We start from the raw sequence: 15,496 nt of genomic DNA, 5'->3' as shown, positions 1-15,496 counted from the left end.
AATCAGTGTTACTTTGTCACTAATCATTCGTCTAACGAAGTACAAATTCAAAACGAGTATATTTTTATATTTCCTTTTGTTATATCAAACAAATGCGTGTCTATTGAGAGAAGTATTATATTATTTCTATTTAACTATGTATTTGTGAAAGTTCTGTTAGTGAGATGGTGTGACGGGAATATGTCGAATTCGCGAAACTTAGGCGTGAGTTAAAAGTAAGGTTAGGTGTTTGTAGCAGTTGGTTTCAAAAATAGACATCTCCCTGCGGAGCACGAGAATTTCAGCATTTATTTACCATGGAACCATTTAAACGCTCTTTTGAAGCGTAGGATGGGTTTTATGCCAAAATCAGATAGTTCCGTAAGAGAGTCAAGGGAATATTTTGCTAACGTTCCCACGACCGTCGGTTTTACGTAACCGGAATGACCCGGATTTATATCCGGTCAAGGACTGTCACTTTCGCAGCATTCCCCGTACATGTATGTATTTAAAAAATATATTACATGCACGGTTTCCATGGATATTGACGTCGCTGCTTTAACCAAAGATTGTTTTAGACTCCCCAAATTTCAGTGAGGTCTTCGACAGGTCATGTTCTCCAATTCTGACCACAAACTGTAGTCCACTGGATTTAGAACTGGACTTCCAGACGGACAATCTTCTACGGCTATGAGCCCAGGAATATGTGGAGGTCAGCTCTAATTAGTCTTGACATGGATCTGGTTATTGTTGTTGTTGTTGTAGCAGTATACTTGTCCACGTCAGTGATATGTAGATCGTAGATCACCGGTCCTCTTCGTTTAGCTCTTCTAACAAAGGCCCAGGAAACTTGCGGTTTCGACAGGTTGAGCCCAGAAGGAGAGATGTGTTAGATGAGTGGGTTTGATGGGACATGTGAAAAGGTGGTTAGTGTCGTGCGGAGTGTCTTCACATGCTGGACATATATTTAGTATGTCGGGTTCAATTCTAGATAAGTAGGAGTTTAACCTACTACAGTATCCACAACGGGTCTCTCGGATCGGCTGAAGCTCTTCGTCCGCTTTGGGGTAGTGGTTGGACTCCGATAACGGCTTTCGGGGGTCGAGCGCTTAAGAAGGTGGTTGTTGTTGTTGTTGTTAACAGCATAGGTAGCCCTGTCAGTGTAGGCATATCATCGTTCGTTTTCGTCTAGCTCATCTAGGGGTAGGCCCAGGAAACATGCTGTTTCGACAGGTTGGGTCCAAAGGGAGAGGGGGGTTAGATGAGTCGGTTTAAGGGGGCATGTGAAGAGGTGGTTAGTGTCGTGCGGGGTACCTTCACATGCCGGACATGTGTTTGGTATGTCGGGGTCGATTCTGGATATGTAGGAGTTTAACCTGCTACAGTATCCAGAACGTAGTTGTGCCAGTGTTACACGGGTCTCACGGGGAAGCTGGAGCTCTTCATCTGCGATAGGTGGTGGTTGGACTCCGATTACGGCATTCACAGGACGGGAGTTCAAGAAGGTGGTAACGGTCTCCCGGTGAATGTCGTTTATAGACTGTCTAAATACTGTCCGGTCCAGTAGGTTACGGTCAGTCTTGTCTTAGATTTCGCCAGCGTAGTCCAGGAGGTGTCTCCTGACGTGCCTGGGAGGCGGCTCGGGCTCAAGCAGGTGTCTGCAGGGATGAGACCTACGGTAACATCCGAGCTGGAACTGCTTGCTGAGCAATTTGTTGTGCTCCGCAACTGGGAGCATTTGTGCCTCGTTATGAAGGTGTTGGATGGGTGACATCAGGAGGCACCCGGTCGCTGTCCGAATGGCGGTATTTTGACAGGTCTGTAGCTTTGTCCACTGCGAATCACTAATTCCAGGCGACCAGACAAGCGCAGGATAGTTAAGAACCGGCCGGCCAATTGCCTTAAATGTCGAAAGCAACAGTTCTTTGTCTTTGCCCCAAGTGCTGCCGGCCAGCGATTTGAGGACCTTGTTGCGATTTTGGACTTTTGTGGCAATTGCGGTTGTATGCGCAGAGAAGGAGAGCAGGCTGTCAAAGGTTACACCCAAAATTTTGGGGTTATTTACCGTCGGAATTGGTGTATCATCGACTTTTACCTTAAGGGACAGCTTGACCTCCTTTGTCCAGGTGGTAAAGAGGGTCGCCGTGGACTTGGTGGGGGAAAATTGGAGATTCCTCGCAGTGAAAAAGCGAGAAAGGTCGGTGAGGTAGTTATTCACTTTGCAACACAGGCCATCGATGTCATTGCCCGACGCCATTATCGTGAAATCGTCAGCGTATGAGATCAGGGAAACTCCCGCTGGTGGTTGGGGGAGCTTCGAGATGTAGAAGTTAAAAAGCAAGGGTGAAAGGACACCACCTTGCAGTACGCCTTGCTTAATCTTTCTCTGCTTTGAAGTTTGATCTCGAAATATCACTGACGAGTGCCGACCGCTCAGATAGTTCGCGGACCACCTCTTCAGCCCTGGCGGGAGTGTCGACTGATAAATGTCATCTAGTAGCGTGGAAAGGCTGACTGTATCGAAAGCCTTTTTCAAGTCCAACGCTACTAGGACAGTCCTCTCGCAGGGGCGGTTTTGGTTAAGCCCGCGATTTATCTGGGCGTTTGTGGCGGTGAGTGCAGTGGTGGTGCTGTGCACGGCGGTGTGCTGAGCGTCGGAAACCGTGCTGATGTGGGGCTGGGGCCAGGTGTTTCGTGTAGAGTGGGAGTAGGAGGGCTTCAAGTGTCTTCACTACTGGGGAAAGGAGAGTTATCGGCCGATAAGACTCCCCTTGGTTGGCGGGTTTCCCAGGTTTCAGTAGCAGGACCACTCTCCCTGCTTTCCACTTGTCAGGGATGATGAGAGTGGCCAAGGACAGATTGAAAACCCTTGTGAGGAGTCCTACTCCCAGGGGTCCCAGATGCTTCAGCATCAGCGCGTTTAAGCCGTCAGGGCCAATGGCTTTCCATGATTTCGACTTGTTGATGGCCCCCTGAACCTCATCACCGAAGAAAGTAAGTGGCGCACTGTCGTTCGTCAGTTTGTGCAGCCTTCTGGTAGCACGACGTTTGGTTCTGTCGGCCGGAGGATGCAATATGAAAAGCCGGCTAAAATAGCTCGCGTATCTCTTCGGGTCCGACGAAGTGCAACCGTTGAAGGTGATAGCCACCTTGTCGTTGTGCTTCGTCGGGTTTGACAGGGACCTAACGGTGAACCAGAGCTTACTCACCCCAGAGGTGAGGTTGCAGGTCTTCAGGTGCTCAACCCATTTAGTCCGCTTATGCTGATTTACCAGTTGCCGGATCTCCAAATTGAGATCCCTTATGCGGGGATCCCCGGGATCGGCCTGGCGTAGGTGGTCACGCTCGTTTGCTAAACTGGCTGCTTCGGCTGGGAAATGAGTACGAATGTCCTTATAACTTCCAGCTGGAATGAAGCGAGCCGCAGCAGCTGTGAGCACCTTGCGGAATGCGCGTTCGCCTACGCGCACATCAGTGGGGATGGGAAGAGCGGCGAAGGTGTCATCGGTGAATTCCGTGAAGCCGGCCCAATTAGCTTTTTTAAAGTTAAAATAGGACCGGTGATTCGCGGAAACGAAGTCGGCAGGTCTCTCAATCGAGACGATAATGGGCAAGTGGTCTGATGCAAGCGATAGCATAGGTCGCCACGTTATGCTATTTATCAGACCAGCGCTAGCAATTGTTAGGTCAGGCGAGCTGCTGCAATTGTCCACTACCCTGGTGGGGGCGTCGTCGTTCACTGTGCTGAATGTCGAGTCGTCTATCTGCTCTGCCAGTTGCTGTCCCCTACGATCATTTGGCAGGCTTGAATGCCAAAGATCGTGATGCGCATTAAAGTCCCCTACAACCAATCGGTTTTCACCTCTGATGAGCGCACCTATATCAGGGTGATATCCTGCCGGGCAGCAGGTGACAGGGGGTATATATATGTTAAATATTTCGAGTTCGGAATCGCCTGACCGGACAGCTATGCCTTGACATTCTAAGGTGCTGTCCCTGCGGTCGATTCCTTCATCGATAAGACGATACTGCACAGTATGGTGGACTATAAACGCTAAGCCACCTCCATTGTCTCGCTCGCGATCGTGTCTGTGCACGTTATAGCCATCCCTGGTGATCAGAGATGACCTAGCGTGCAGCTTTGTTTCTTGGACCGCAGCTATCTTAATACTGTGCCGGCTCATAAAGTCGACTATCTCGTCGACCTTACTCGTAAGTCCGTTTCAGTTGAATTGGAGAAGCTTGAAGCTTCTCGGTGAGATCAGTGTAATTCGGGGGGTGAGGGACGCGTGGGGTTGTCTATGTTGGACCTGCTGCGCAATCCACTGTGGCTGTTGCGGTCTGATGGTGGTGGGCGGCCGCGCCTCGGGGGGCGGTAGTGGGTGCAGAGCTCTGCAGCAGGGGGCAACGTAGGCAGTTGTCCACTCACGAGTGGTGCGCAAGCCGGAACATCTCCGAAAATGGCACCAGCCATTGCAAGAATTGCACTGGACTGATACCAGATTCCGAGGTATTACGGCCTGACACACGGAACAGACTGTGCGGGGGACCAGGAGCTGCTGGTTTGTCCCCGCACTGGGGTTGGAGCAGGAAGGAAGGGGAGGGGTTGAAGGGGAGTTGTGTTGCTCCGATAGGCTCCTCACCGTGGAGGTGTTGGTAGTGGTGGCGGTTGGTAGTGCCGGCCTATCAGGGAGTGTGTTAGCCGTGGAGGCATCAGACGCCTGCTGGCGGGAGCAACACGTGGCCACATATCTTGTGGACCACTCCCTATGTGACTTAAGACCCGAGCAGGCCTTAAGGTGGATCCACCCGTTGCACTTGTTGCACCTAACCGAGGTGGAGTTCGGGTGAAGCCGTTTGTGGCAGACGCAGCAGTAGAATATTTCTGGCCCAGGGTTGGATTCGATTCCAGCTCTGTGGAGAAGTATTTGGAGCTGGATTCCTGCGAGAGTTTGCTCCTGTGACGTAAGGGGTGGGATGATATGGGTTTCACTAGACAGGGCTAGTATACTGGGGCGGCAGCCCTTGGTCGGGAAAAACCCGAGTCATTCCGGTACGTAGAACCGGCTGCCATGGGAATGTGGTAAATGCCTCCTGATGAATGTCGTTTATAGTCTGTCTGTACACTGTCCGGTGCAGTAATTGTCGATCTGTTTTGTCTCCGATCTCGTCGCGTTAATTGAAGAGGTGCCTCCTGACGCGCCTGGGATTCGGCTCTGGTTCAAGCAGGTGTCTACATGGTTGGGACCTGCGGTAGCACCCTGAATGGTCGATACATTAATTTCCCTGGCCATAATTTTCTGCTTTCTAAGGGGATTTCTGCGAATTCTTTCTCGAACGGAGTTGGTGGTTGCACTTGTTCGGACCACGCGAGGGCGCCACTTCTTTTTCTGTCTGTCACTTCAGACGCTTGTGGAAAAACGATTGATCATGCGATAAACAAACATTCTCGAAATATTAAGTTTTTTCAGCAATTCTTAAATCTCACTTGCACTTTTACCACACTTTTGCAATGCGATTTTCCTTAGCTCGCTACTCCATTGTTAACAAGCGAAATTTGCCACAAAACTGACTATAATTTATGAGGAGACAATACATACGAACAAAAGCAAAAATAACGGGCATTTGTTATGCGAATTCGTTCTCGCCGTATGCATTGTAAAATTTGTCAAAGGTTTTTTTTTTTAGAAAGACTAAGTGCATGTACATAAGTATGTATCGCTAAATAGGATTCTAATTTGGTATCGCTATGGACCAAAATGGAATCTGCGTGGCTTCGGCCAGCCAGTATAACCTAACCTAACACAAGTATATGCAGTTCCCAAATACATAATTTGTAAGTAAAGTTGTTTTTAATACGCATTGCCATCTTAAATAGATAAATTTCTGACTTATATTAATTTTAGCTTGATTAACAATAATTCACTCACCTTAGAACTCTCGATCAGACACATAAAACGAAAGTATTTTAGAAAAATATTTATTATCCACTATGCATATATGTATGTAGGTATATATATATATAATTATGCAAGTATGTGTATACAAAAAGCACGCAATTCTATTTATTCTATAGTTTGAGTAATATACAATAACCTACTGGCTAAAATTCCAAACAAAAATATTTAAGTATATAGAGACATTATATACCATATGCAGTGTAGCATTAACGGCCCTTCAGTACGTAATCATCATATGCAAATTTCAGAATATTAACACAATTTAGCTCTTCCACTTCTTCTACTTATTAAATTTTAAGTAAATAACTTGGTAACAATTTAAAAACAATATAAAAGCATTCGTTATTTATTTTGTATTTCCGTCAATACCTCTGTTATCGGTGAGTTTCCACCATTATTCATACCACTGCCGTCGTCAACCCCCCCATCTATTACATCTGTAGGCTGCGGTTCGAATACCACTCGCCCACGGATGACGCGAACACGCGGGCCAACTGCACGAGTATTCAGCTCATATTGGCCACAAGTGTCCGGACGTGTTGCACGATGCATACTTAACCCACTAATACAGGAAAATTGTTTGTTACATCCATAACATTTGTAACGTTTCATGCCAATGTGACGTGACAAATGCGAAATGAGCGTTTCACGATGTGTAAAGCATTGCGAGCATATCTAAAAGAGGCGAAGCAAACGATTTATAAACAAATAGAAGTTATATAATTTTGTATTTATTTTAAGTTTATACCTCACAAACAAATGGACGTTCACCGGTGTGCGTACGATGGTGCACGGTGACTTGGCCGCGTGTGCGAAAACGTTTATCACAGTAGTTGCACTTGTGTGGCAAAACTCCGGTGTGGATGGTGCGATGGCAATTTAGTGTGCTGGTTGAGAAGAAACACTTGTGGCACACATCACATTGGTGCTGTGGGTTGCGACCACAATTATTACGCAGATGCTTTGCGATCATAGAATGCGTTGTATAGCGACGCCCACATTTAGGACAGATGTAACCATCAGGCACACGCTTGGATTTGCTTCTGGTTATTTGAGGCGAGCGTGGTGTTCGTGAAAACTCTGCAAGTAGACCATTATTTAGTTTGGTTTGGAATAATAATAATAACATTTAGAATTGGAATAATTAAAAATGGAACTACAAAACTGCGGGTTAGAGTGACATCAAATAAGATGCGTACTTGCGCAAATCGCGTGGTTCCAGGTTTGAACCGAATTTTGATTGTTATTGCACAAAATGTTCATTAAAGATTTTATCAAGTTTTTTATAACAATATTTTGCAAAAAATATCCGCATCATAATTGATCGGTCTGTTTTGCATGGATTTTCATCCATGTTTTATAGTTTCTAAGGCAATCTGTAGCAATTTGTTTTGACATGTGAAATTTTTTTTAGGTTCACAGGACTGTTGAAATATATTGAGAGGGACTTTTTTTGCGAATACTGCTGAAGTGACAGTCCTTGGCTTGATATAGGCTAGGTTAGTCAGGCTGCTGGTTTAAGACAAGACACTCTATGGCGGTAAGGCCCATTCTGATACACCTGCATTTGCTTTCCTTCCCCCAACTAAGTTGCTTAAACCACTTAGATCTTTTTAAGAAGCTAACTAGTCCCTCCAGTGAGACTTTTTGCAAATTTCCCAGCTCCTCAAAGAAATAATCGCCAAGATATTTGGCACGCCTTCTTTGAAGTGCAGGACATTCACAGAGGAGGTGTTGTACCAATTCAATTTCTTCATCTCCATTATATTGGCTAGGGTGCGGAATGTGTAGTTGATCGGTTGAATCCAAGCGGACATGTTGTCCTTTTAAGAATCAATTTTGGCCAGTCGCAGCATATAACTCGTTTAGAGGAATGCTTACGTCCTCTACTACTCACTGAAGTTCCAGCTCAGAGCCTACTTGCACACTTATCTGCCCTTTCATTTCCGTCCACTCCAGAGTGGTTGGGAACCCACAGTGTGGTGCAGTGTTGTTGGATGAGCGAGAGTGACTTTCTGCACTCTTTAACATTGGCTTGATATGTAGGTCCGACTGTCGTGGGATTGATGTTCAGAAGATTGTTGATGTTTACATCAATCTCATCTCTACGTTTCTGCGACAGACGGGTGATTTTTATAGGAACAACCCAGAGTTGTGACTGCGCAAGAACGTATTCAAAAAATATTTACTAAGAACGCCTTTGTATAAGTTACCATGGCAAAGTTGCCGTCCCTCTTATGTCGGGCGGCACAAGTACTTGCATAGCAGATTAACTAATTGATTGAATTAATTCTACAGAGATAGATAGATGGATCAATAAGGTTTGCACTTCGACCTCATGGTCTTTTGTGCCCTCTACTCATCATAGTACCTCATTCAAGCCCACATATCGATGTACATAGATAAATGGCACACATCCCCGCTTGGAAAACTGCCCATCGGCACAAACCGTTTGGTTTTGTGCCGCAAATTTCAGCGCCTATGCCTTCTGAGGTCTTCGAGCCATCTGTGTACCAGTGCAGGGTACTTCAAATGCAATTCTACTCCAGTTCAACTTATTGTTCAGTTCAATTTTGAACATCTTTTCGAATTTGATCATCTTAGTGATATCATCTCTAGGTAGCTGGGTGAGTGGGAGCAGCACTTCTATGTTTTTAGATGACATCACTTCTCCGCTCCCGAAACCTTCCTTGATAATATTCCGTAGGGTACTCTTAGCTGATTGCTGAAAGACTATATGCAGGGGTGTTAGCTCGAGCACCTTCTCCGCCGAAACTGTAGGACAGGACCGCATCGCTCCCGCGATGCACACGCATACTAAGCGCTAAAAATAAATAAGAACTGTCAGTTCAACTTATGCATTCTCTTAAAGTTGTTGCTTTTGTTGTAGCAGCATAAATAATCCTCATAATGTCAGTTATTGGCCGAATATAAATACGGGTCGTTACGTAGAAGCGCCTGTCGTGGAAAGATTCTCTCAAAGTAGATATATCCCATTACCTCACTTTCTTTAATCTACATTTTTTCAATAAATAATTTCATTTTTCTTTTTAATTACTTATATTTACCTGCGCTGCTGTCTTCGAAAATTGTATTTTGTATTGTCGCATTGCTGCTACTTCCCATTGAATTGTCACTGAAATTGCCAGCACCCAGTGAATCGTCATATTGTTGCTCTACCAAATCCTCATCTAATTCGGTTTTTATTTGCTCAACTTTTATTTCGACCCTTTCTTGTTTCTCCACTTCGTCATCGGTTATCGAGCTCTCACGTACTATAACCTCATTTAATAATTCCGTTAAGCTCAATTCTGTATTGTTTTTTGTAACAGATTCGAGCTTAGCAGCAGCTACCGTTTTATCCAGGGATGGCACTTCAACTTCCTTCAATGCAAATTGTCGACTGGAAACCCCATTTTGTTGTATTGCTGTATTTCCTGGCTGTCCCAATAGAGTGTTGGCCGCATTAGAGTGTGTGCTGTTTGCTAATGCATTGATTGGCGTGCCAGAATTCACCATCTGAACTGGTACTGGTTGCGCAGTTGGCAACATTCTAACAATTTTAAAGTTCGAGGGCAATTTTAAAATTTTTTTTGGCGGTTCATTCTGTGTAGAAACTGTTACGGCATGGGTAGTATTTAAATTATTTTTCAATAGAGATTGGGCAAATGTTGTGGGTGCATTGCTTTGATCTTTGGTTTCGTTTGCTTTGTTTGCTAGGTGAAACATCTTTGGCACACTTTTCAATGAGAATTTCGAGGTGATGCGCTCGGCGAGCAGATGACCCAAGGTATCGGATTTTACTTGTTGTTGTGTTTCTAAAGCTGCTTCTTTACTTTCAGTTGATGGTGTGGTAGACAGCGGTAGTTTTCGTAAGCGTAATTTTAAATGTGGCGGAAACAAACCAGTTTTGCCCAATGGAGGTCTATTTTTTTTTACTACTTCATAGTTATCCACTGATGTTGTGTTATTAACCTTCACTGGGAAATCGGGTAGAATAGTCTCGTAGTCTATAGGTTCTTGCTTAATTTCAATTGCGGTAGCTGGCTTTTTAGAATTTTGTTGGGCATTATTGTTGGGCAAAGTTGGTTTCAATTTCAAACCGGGCGGAACAGCGTTGGAAGCTGATGATATGAAGAAATTAAAAATTATACGATTTTCTTTTGCTGCCTAGTTGCTTTTTCCTGAACTACTTACCACTTTTAATTTTATATGAATTCAGTGTTTTCTTTTGTGTTTTTTCTTTCAGCAGCTCCAGTATTTCCATTGGCGTTTTAGTTTGTACGATTGAAAGACGGCCACATGCATAAGGTAATGATGCCCAATGCTCGTGCATCTCGGCCATACTAATAAACCAATCATGGCACAATGAACAAACAAAACGTTGCAGTTTACTGTGCATTTTAGTCTTATGTAGACGAAGTTGTTCGAAACTTTGAAATTTATGATTGCAAACCTATTAGAGATAGGCAATATTGAATATTTTCCTTTTAAGACATCTTTTAAAGTTAGAGCAAATATTTGAAAAAAAATTGCACTTACATTGCATTTCAATTCATGAATATCATGCACTTCGTATTCATGACTTTCACAATCCTCCAAAGAGTTGAACCAAGTGTCACAAGTTTTTCTTAAGCAAAAAATACGGTTTTTTTTATGCTGTTCCATGTGATGCGTGTAATGCACATCTTGAAAGCACCGCTTCATACAAAGGTTACATATAATAAAATTTCTGGGTTTTCGAACAAAACTTTGCTAGGGAAAGACGACAAAGTGAGAGAGATGAGCTTTTGTGTATTGTATTGAAATATTTAAAACCTACATTTTGCTTAGTAACAGTTTCTAATGATTGCTTAAATGCCAACTTTTCATTTTGTGGTGACAACTCAGATGCGCTTATAGTTATTATATCCTTGTCTTCGTGAACAAAGTGAAAATCATTCACTATGGTAGGTGGCAGCTCCTGACCATATTGGATATATTTAGTTGGCTGGGAAAGAGATTCGGACATGCCTGAATAATTTGAGGCACTAAAAACATCATCTTCGGGTTCCGCTGTGAGGGGGAAAAATTATTATTTAAATGAAATAAATAAAAGTAACAATAAAGTAAGTTGTTGCGGGCCTTTAGCTGTGAATATTTGAGTGGATGAAATTATATATATGTATATATAATTGGCGCGTACACCCCTTTTGGGTGCTTAGCCGAGCTTCTCCTCCTATTTGTGGTGTGCGTCTTGATGTTGTCCCACAAATGGAGGGATCTACAGTTTCAAGCCGACTCCGAACGTCAGATATTTATATGAGGAGCTTTTTCATGGTATATATACATTCGGAGGTTGGCCATTGCCTGCCGAGGGGCAGGTGTTTCACCGAAATACGAACCACCGTTCTCTTTGTGAATTCCGAATGGTAGTCACGCACCAACCCATTCGGCTACGGCGACCGCCGAAATAAATTGAAATAAATATTCGGTTGATCGTAATCAGCATTTAAAAATCATTTTTACGTAACGTTTTAAATAAATATCTCTAAATATGCACTGATACGAATTTTTAATTTTTTGTGTGAAGTAATTTCAAGCGCCAGAATTTTTTTAACAGGACTATTTATCATTTTATTATTCAAAAATTAGTTTTGAAATGTCTACTACACGAAATCGACTCACATTGGCAAAAAAGTCGCACTTTAAAATACATTAACTGCGAATAATTATTTGTTGTGATTGACACGCGGATATTTTTCAAATGAAATCATATTTCAACTGTTTCACTGCTTTACTGCTTCACCTACCTTTTACTTGCACATCATCTTCGCCTAGTATCATCTGCGCACTACAGTCAACAACACCATTATCATTTTCTTCAGAATATGTGTAAATGTCGGGTTCAACTTTAATTTTTACATTAACAGGTAACTCAGCAGTATCACGAATATTACTAATAACAAACGCCCTTTTGCCATCTTCAACGGCGGAACTATCTGTGCTTCTGCCGCTGCTAGTTGTGAAGGTGTCAGCATCAAATTCGTCTATTTCCGCAGCGTAGATTGTCTCTAGCGGTTCTTGCTTTATTCGTACCGTCTCCTCAGCCATTACCGTTAATCTATGAACTATTCCAGACGTGTAGACAAATTCTCAATGCGCTAGCAGTGTATATTTATTCTCCAAACAGTCATTACAATTTGATAATCGTCGACTCCTTGTTATACAAAATTTTACGGTGATCTTTTACATGCACACAATTTAAAACCGCGAGAAATTATTGGCTTCAGGGGCGATCGACCAAATGTCAACATCAAGTGTCAAAAGTCAAGCTGCAGCCTGTTGAAAATAGAGGAGTGTGGAAATTTGTGAAATGGCAGGGATATTTATTTACCAGATTGTTTAAATGGAATGCTGCCATATCGGGAAGAGAAAACGAACAAAAAAAAAATATATGTTAATAATTTATTAAAAAAGTAGTGAGGAATATTCAAATAAATAAATATATGTTCAATAAATTATCGGGTGGTAAAACAAAAACGAAAGAGCAAATACAAATAATGTCTTCCATAAAATATTTTGCTTAATATATTGTAAGATATCCTAAAACCAAGTAATATGGGCAGCACTATAAAAATCCCGATAATTTTTGGAAACTTATCGATTTTAGTCTTTTGTTAAATCTCAACTCAAGGGGAATTTTTTGTATTAATAGCAGTATTTTTTACGCGTTTCTTTAAATGCTAGTTTGATTGTTTTCTTTGTTGCTTAAAATGTTTATGTAAATTTTATTTGGAAAATTGTGACCTGTTATGACTAGCCGCAATAATTATAAGATTTCCACTTGTGATGTTGGGATTGAATCACTAAATAAAAAGTAAATAAAATATATAAATAAATGTGTATCTTCGCTTAAACTAAAAACGAGGCTACTTGTTAATTTTTGGAATTAAACATAATTATAGACAACGAGACTTAAAGCTTGGACGGTTGAGAATTTAATCTAGTCTTATAAAAAAGTGGATTTTATCCCATCTCAATAAGATTTATGTCGGATTGAGATGAGGCGGGAGACAATGTATGCACTTGCGCCGAGTTTATTTACTTAAGATCAGCGTTTGTACCAAAGTTATATAATTTGGGATCATTTATACGAGAGATATATCGAATTTTTAGAAGCTACGTGAACCGACTGGTAACAATAGCGAGTGAAAGAGTTGGCAAAACAAAAACTTGAATTAGCCTTGATGGCGATAGCAGATAGCAAGAGAAAGCACGCTTTCTGGGTTTACCGTTAGGTGAGTTAGACGAAGACGATAGGTGACTACATCGCACAGATAGGGCTTATAATAGGTTCACATTTAAGTAGATGATCTAGTTTTTCGGGCTTAACTCCCAAACCGTAATTTAAAAGCGAGATTTCCCATACAAAATTTCTCTCCCAAAATCAGAGATTATAAAACAAACCTAGATAATAACCATACTTTTTGACATACAACCCTGTGTTGTTTGCGTAATAGATCATTATTTTTACGCGTGTAAAGAAAAACGTCAAAGTAAAAACTAAATTAAATGGATGCCGGCAAAGAAAACAGGTTTGTAGACATAATTCTAAAAAAAATTTGGTTAGGTATTATTAACTATGCATTCCTATAACAGAAAATGCATGTGTCCATAAACGCTTTATCCTCTTATTACTTATTATAAAATGTAATATCGAATTCCGAATGCGTATTGCTGCCATAATTTTTTGAAACCTCAATAAACGTCGTTTACGGATTTCCTGCAACTCTTCATTATTAGCAGCCGGTTGCGCAATTAAATTAGCGATTCTTTCTCCTTCTAAATTAGCTATCGTTAATAATAATTAAACAAACTAAAAAATCCGAAATACTCCTCCAAAATAATTTCTATGAAGGAAAACCTTTCAGAACAGTATTAACAGCTGATTGTCAATTTTCCAGGTAGTCTGCCATATGTGAACGAGTAGATTAAGATCTAAAAATTACGATAGTTATTAAGCAGATGTATATAAGCAGAGGTGCATTCGCACATGATAGGCCTCTTCTTTTCGCCAAGCGTTAGGAAGTGGCGAATAGATGAAGCAACTGTTATACGGCAATGAGTTATACCAGTCTAATGAGCTATATCCATAACTTTGTTGTTGCTTTCGCATGCAAATTTTTCGTTAAGTTAATCGAGCATAGAGATAATGAGCGGGCAAATGGTGAATAGAAGAGGCCCAATGTGTAAGTGTTTACCATCTAACTGTTTCTGTTCCCAAGCAGTTTTATTTTCTTCAACTGTTGTTTGGGTGATGGCGGGATATATTTCAGGAAGCAGGAAGGGAAGTGTTTCAGGAAGCAGGAAGAAAAACCTTCGATTTCATAAGGACTTGGTTGCAGAAAGGAAGAGGGCTAGAGAGGACGAAAGCTAAGATATTGCTGGAGAAATGCATCTACCTATTCAATGGCAATTGTGGAAAGTCTGGAAGAACTTCCATCGTGAAACATTAAATGGATACAGGAGAGGCAAAGCCAATTTGTCAAGTTCCATGTCGAGTTCCACTAATAAAGCGCGAACGAAGAATCTAATTAGATAATCCAAGATATGCAGCAAAATGGAGTTATTGAGCCATCAATAGGCTCATGGAGCTCGCCGGTTGTGCTGGTTAAAAAGAAAAATGGAAGGATCCGAAGCTAAATGAAGTCGCGAAAAAAGACAGCTATTCATTACCATGAATAGATGACACTGTGTTTTATCCGGGAAGAAATGGTTTTTCACGCTTGATTTAAAAAGTGGTTACTGGTATCTGAAAATTGAGTATTGCGATCGTGAGAAGACAGCCCTCAGCATAGGCGATGGGTTGTGGCAGTTTTCTGTGATGCCTTTTGGATTATGTAATCCACCAGCAACCTTTGTGTGCCTGATGGAGCATATGCTGAGGGGACTCCACTGGAAAACGTGTTTGGTCTATCTGGCTGACATCATTATCATGGGTAAAAATTTAGCGACCATTTAGAAAATTTTGAAGAAGTCCTTCAGCGCATTGCCTCAGCGTGATTACGATTGTATCCGAAGAAGTGTGTCTTCTTTAAAACTGAAGTCACGGCTCTTGGACATAAGGTCACAACCGAGGGCTTCAAGACGGACAAGGGGAAAATAAAAGCAGTACAATTTATTTTGGGCCATTTTGCAGTATTTATTTATTTTGGGCCATTTTGGAGAGCAAGTTCCGAACTAAAAGATTCACCAGTCTCCAAGTGGGCCAAAATACCTGCAAGTCACATTCGGGCTGCTTGCGATTCGTTTTTGGACCGTCTCAAGGCCATAGTCAAGGCAAAAGGTGGTCATATCGAGCAAAAGTGAAATGGTTCTTGATTTTGTATTATTTTCGCATATTTTTTACTTTGAATTGAATAAAAGTAATTTTCCAAACTAAATTTATGGCCTGTTCAAATGGTTACACTTCGAGTGCCGGACCCTGTATCATTAAATTAAATTATAACTTACCATTTACCAAATTTTTTTAATAAAAATAATTTCCGTTTTATTGTTTAATACTTTTTTATTTA

The 15,496-nt window shown here is 41.9% G+C and overlaps 1 protein-coding gene across 2 annotated transcripts; it reads right to left on the bottom strand.

Annotated features, from left to right (window-relative positions):
- Positions 1 to 5,943: 5,943 nt before the first annotated feature.
- On the bottom strand, positions 5,944 to 12,267 carry LOC128863620 (uncharacterized). Of its 2 annotated transcripts, none has more exons than XM_054102865.1 (7): positions 11,732 to 12,267; positions 10,762 to 10,994; positions 10,482 to 10,694; positions 10,137 to 10,395; positions 9,008 to 10,063; positions 6,688 to 7,019; positions 5,944 to 6,614 (listed from the first exon to the last, which is right to left on the bottom strand). In XM_054102865.1, the coding sequence occupies exons 1-7, from the start codon at positions 12,030 to 12,032 to the stop codon at positions 6,282 to 6,284; spliced, it is 2,727 nt and encodes a 908-aa protein (XP_053958840.1). In that variant the 5' UTR covers positions 12,033 to 12,267; the 3' UTR covers positions 5,944 to 6,281. The 2 variants fall into 2 exon arrangements, with proteins under 2 accessions (XP_053958840.1, XP_053958841.1); XM_054102866.1 differs by lacking the exon at positions 11,732 to 12,267 and adding an exon at positions 11,607 to 11,699.
- Between the last annotated feature and the right edge of the window lie 3,229 nt (positions 12,268 to 15,496).

The sequence above is a fragment of the Anastrepha ludens genome, chromosome 5 (assembly GCF_028408465.1).
Source record: "Anastrepha ludens isolate Willacy chromosome 5, idAnaLude1.1, whole genome shotgun sequence".
In the NCBI taxonomy this organism is placed as follows: Eukaryota; Metazoa; Arthropoda; class Insecta; order Diptera; family Tephritidae; genus Anastrepha; species Anastrepha ludens.
The sequence above is the reverse complement of the archived record's forward strand: the minus strand, read 5'-3'. Positions and strand labels throughout refer to the sequence as shown.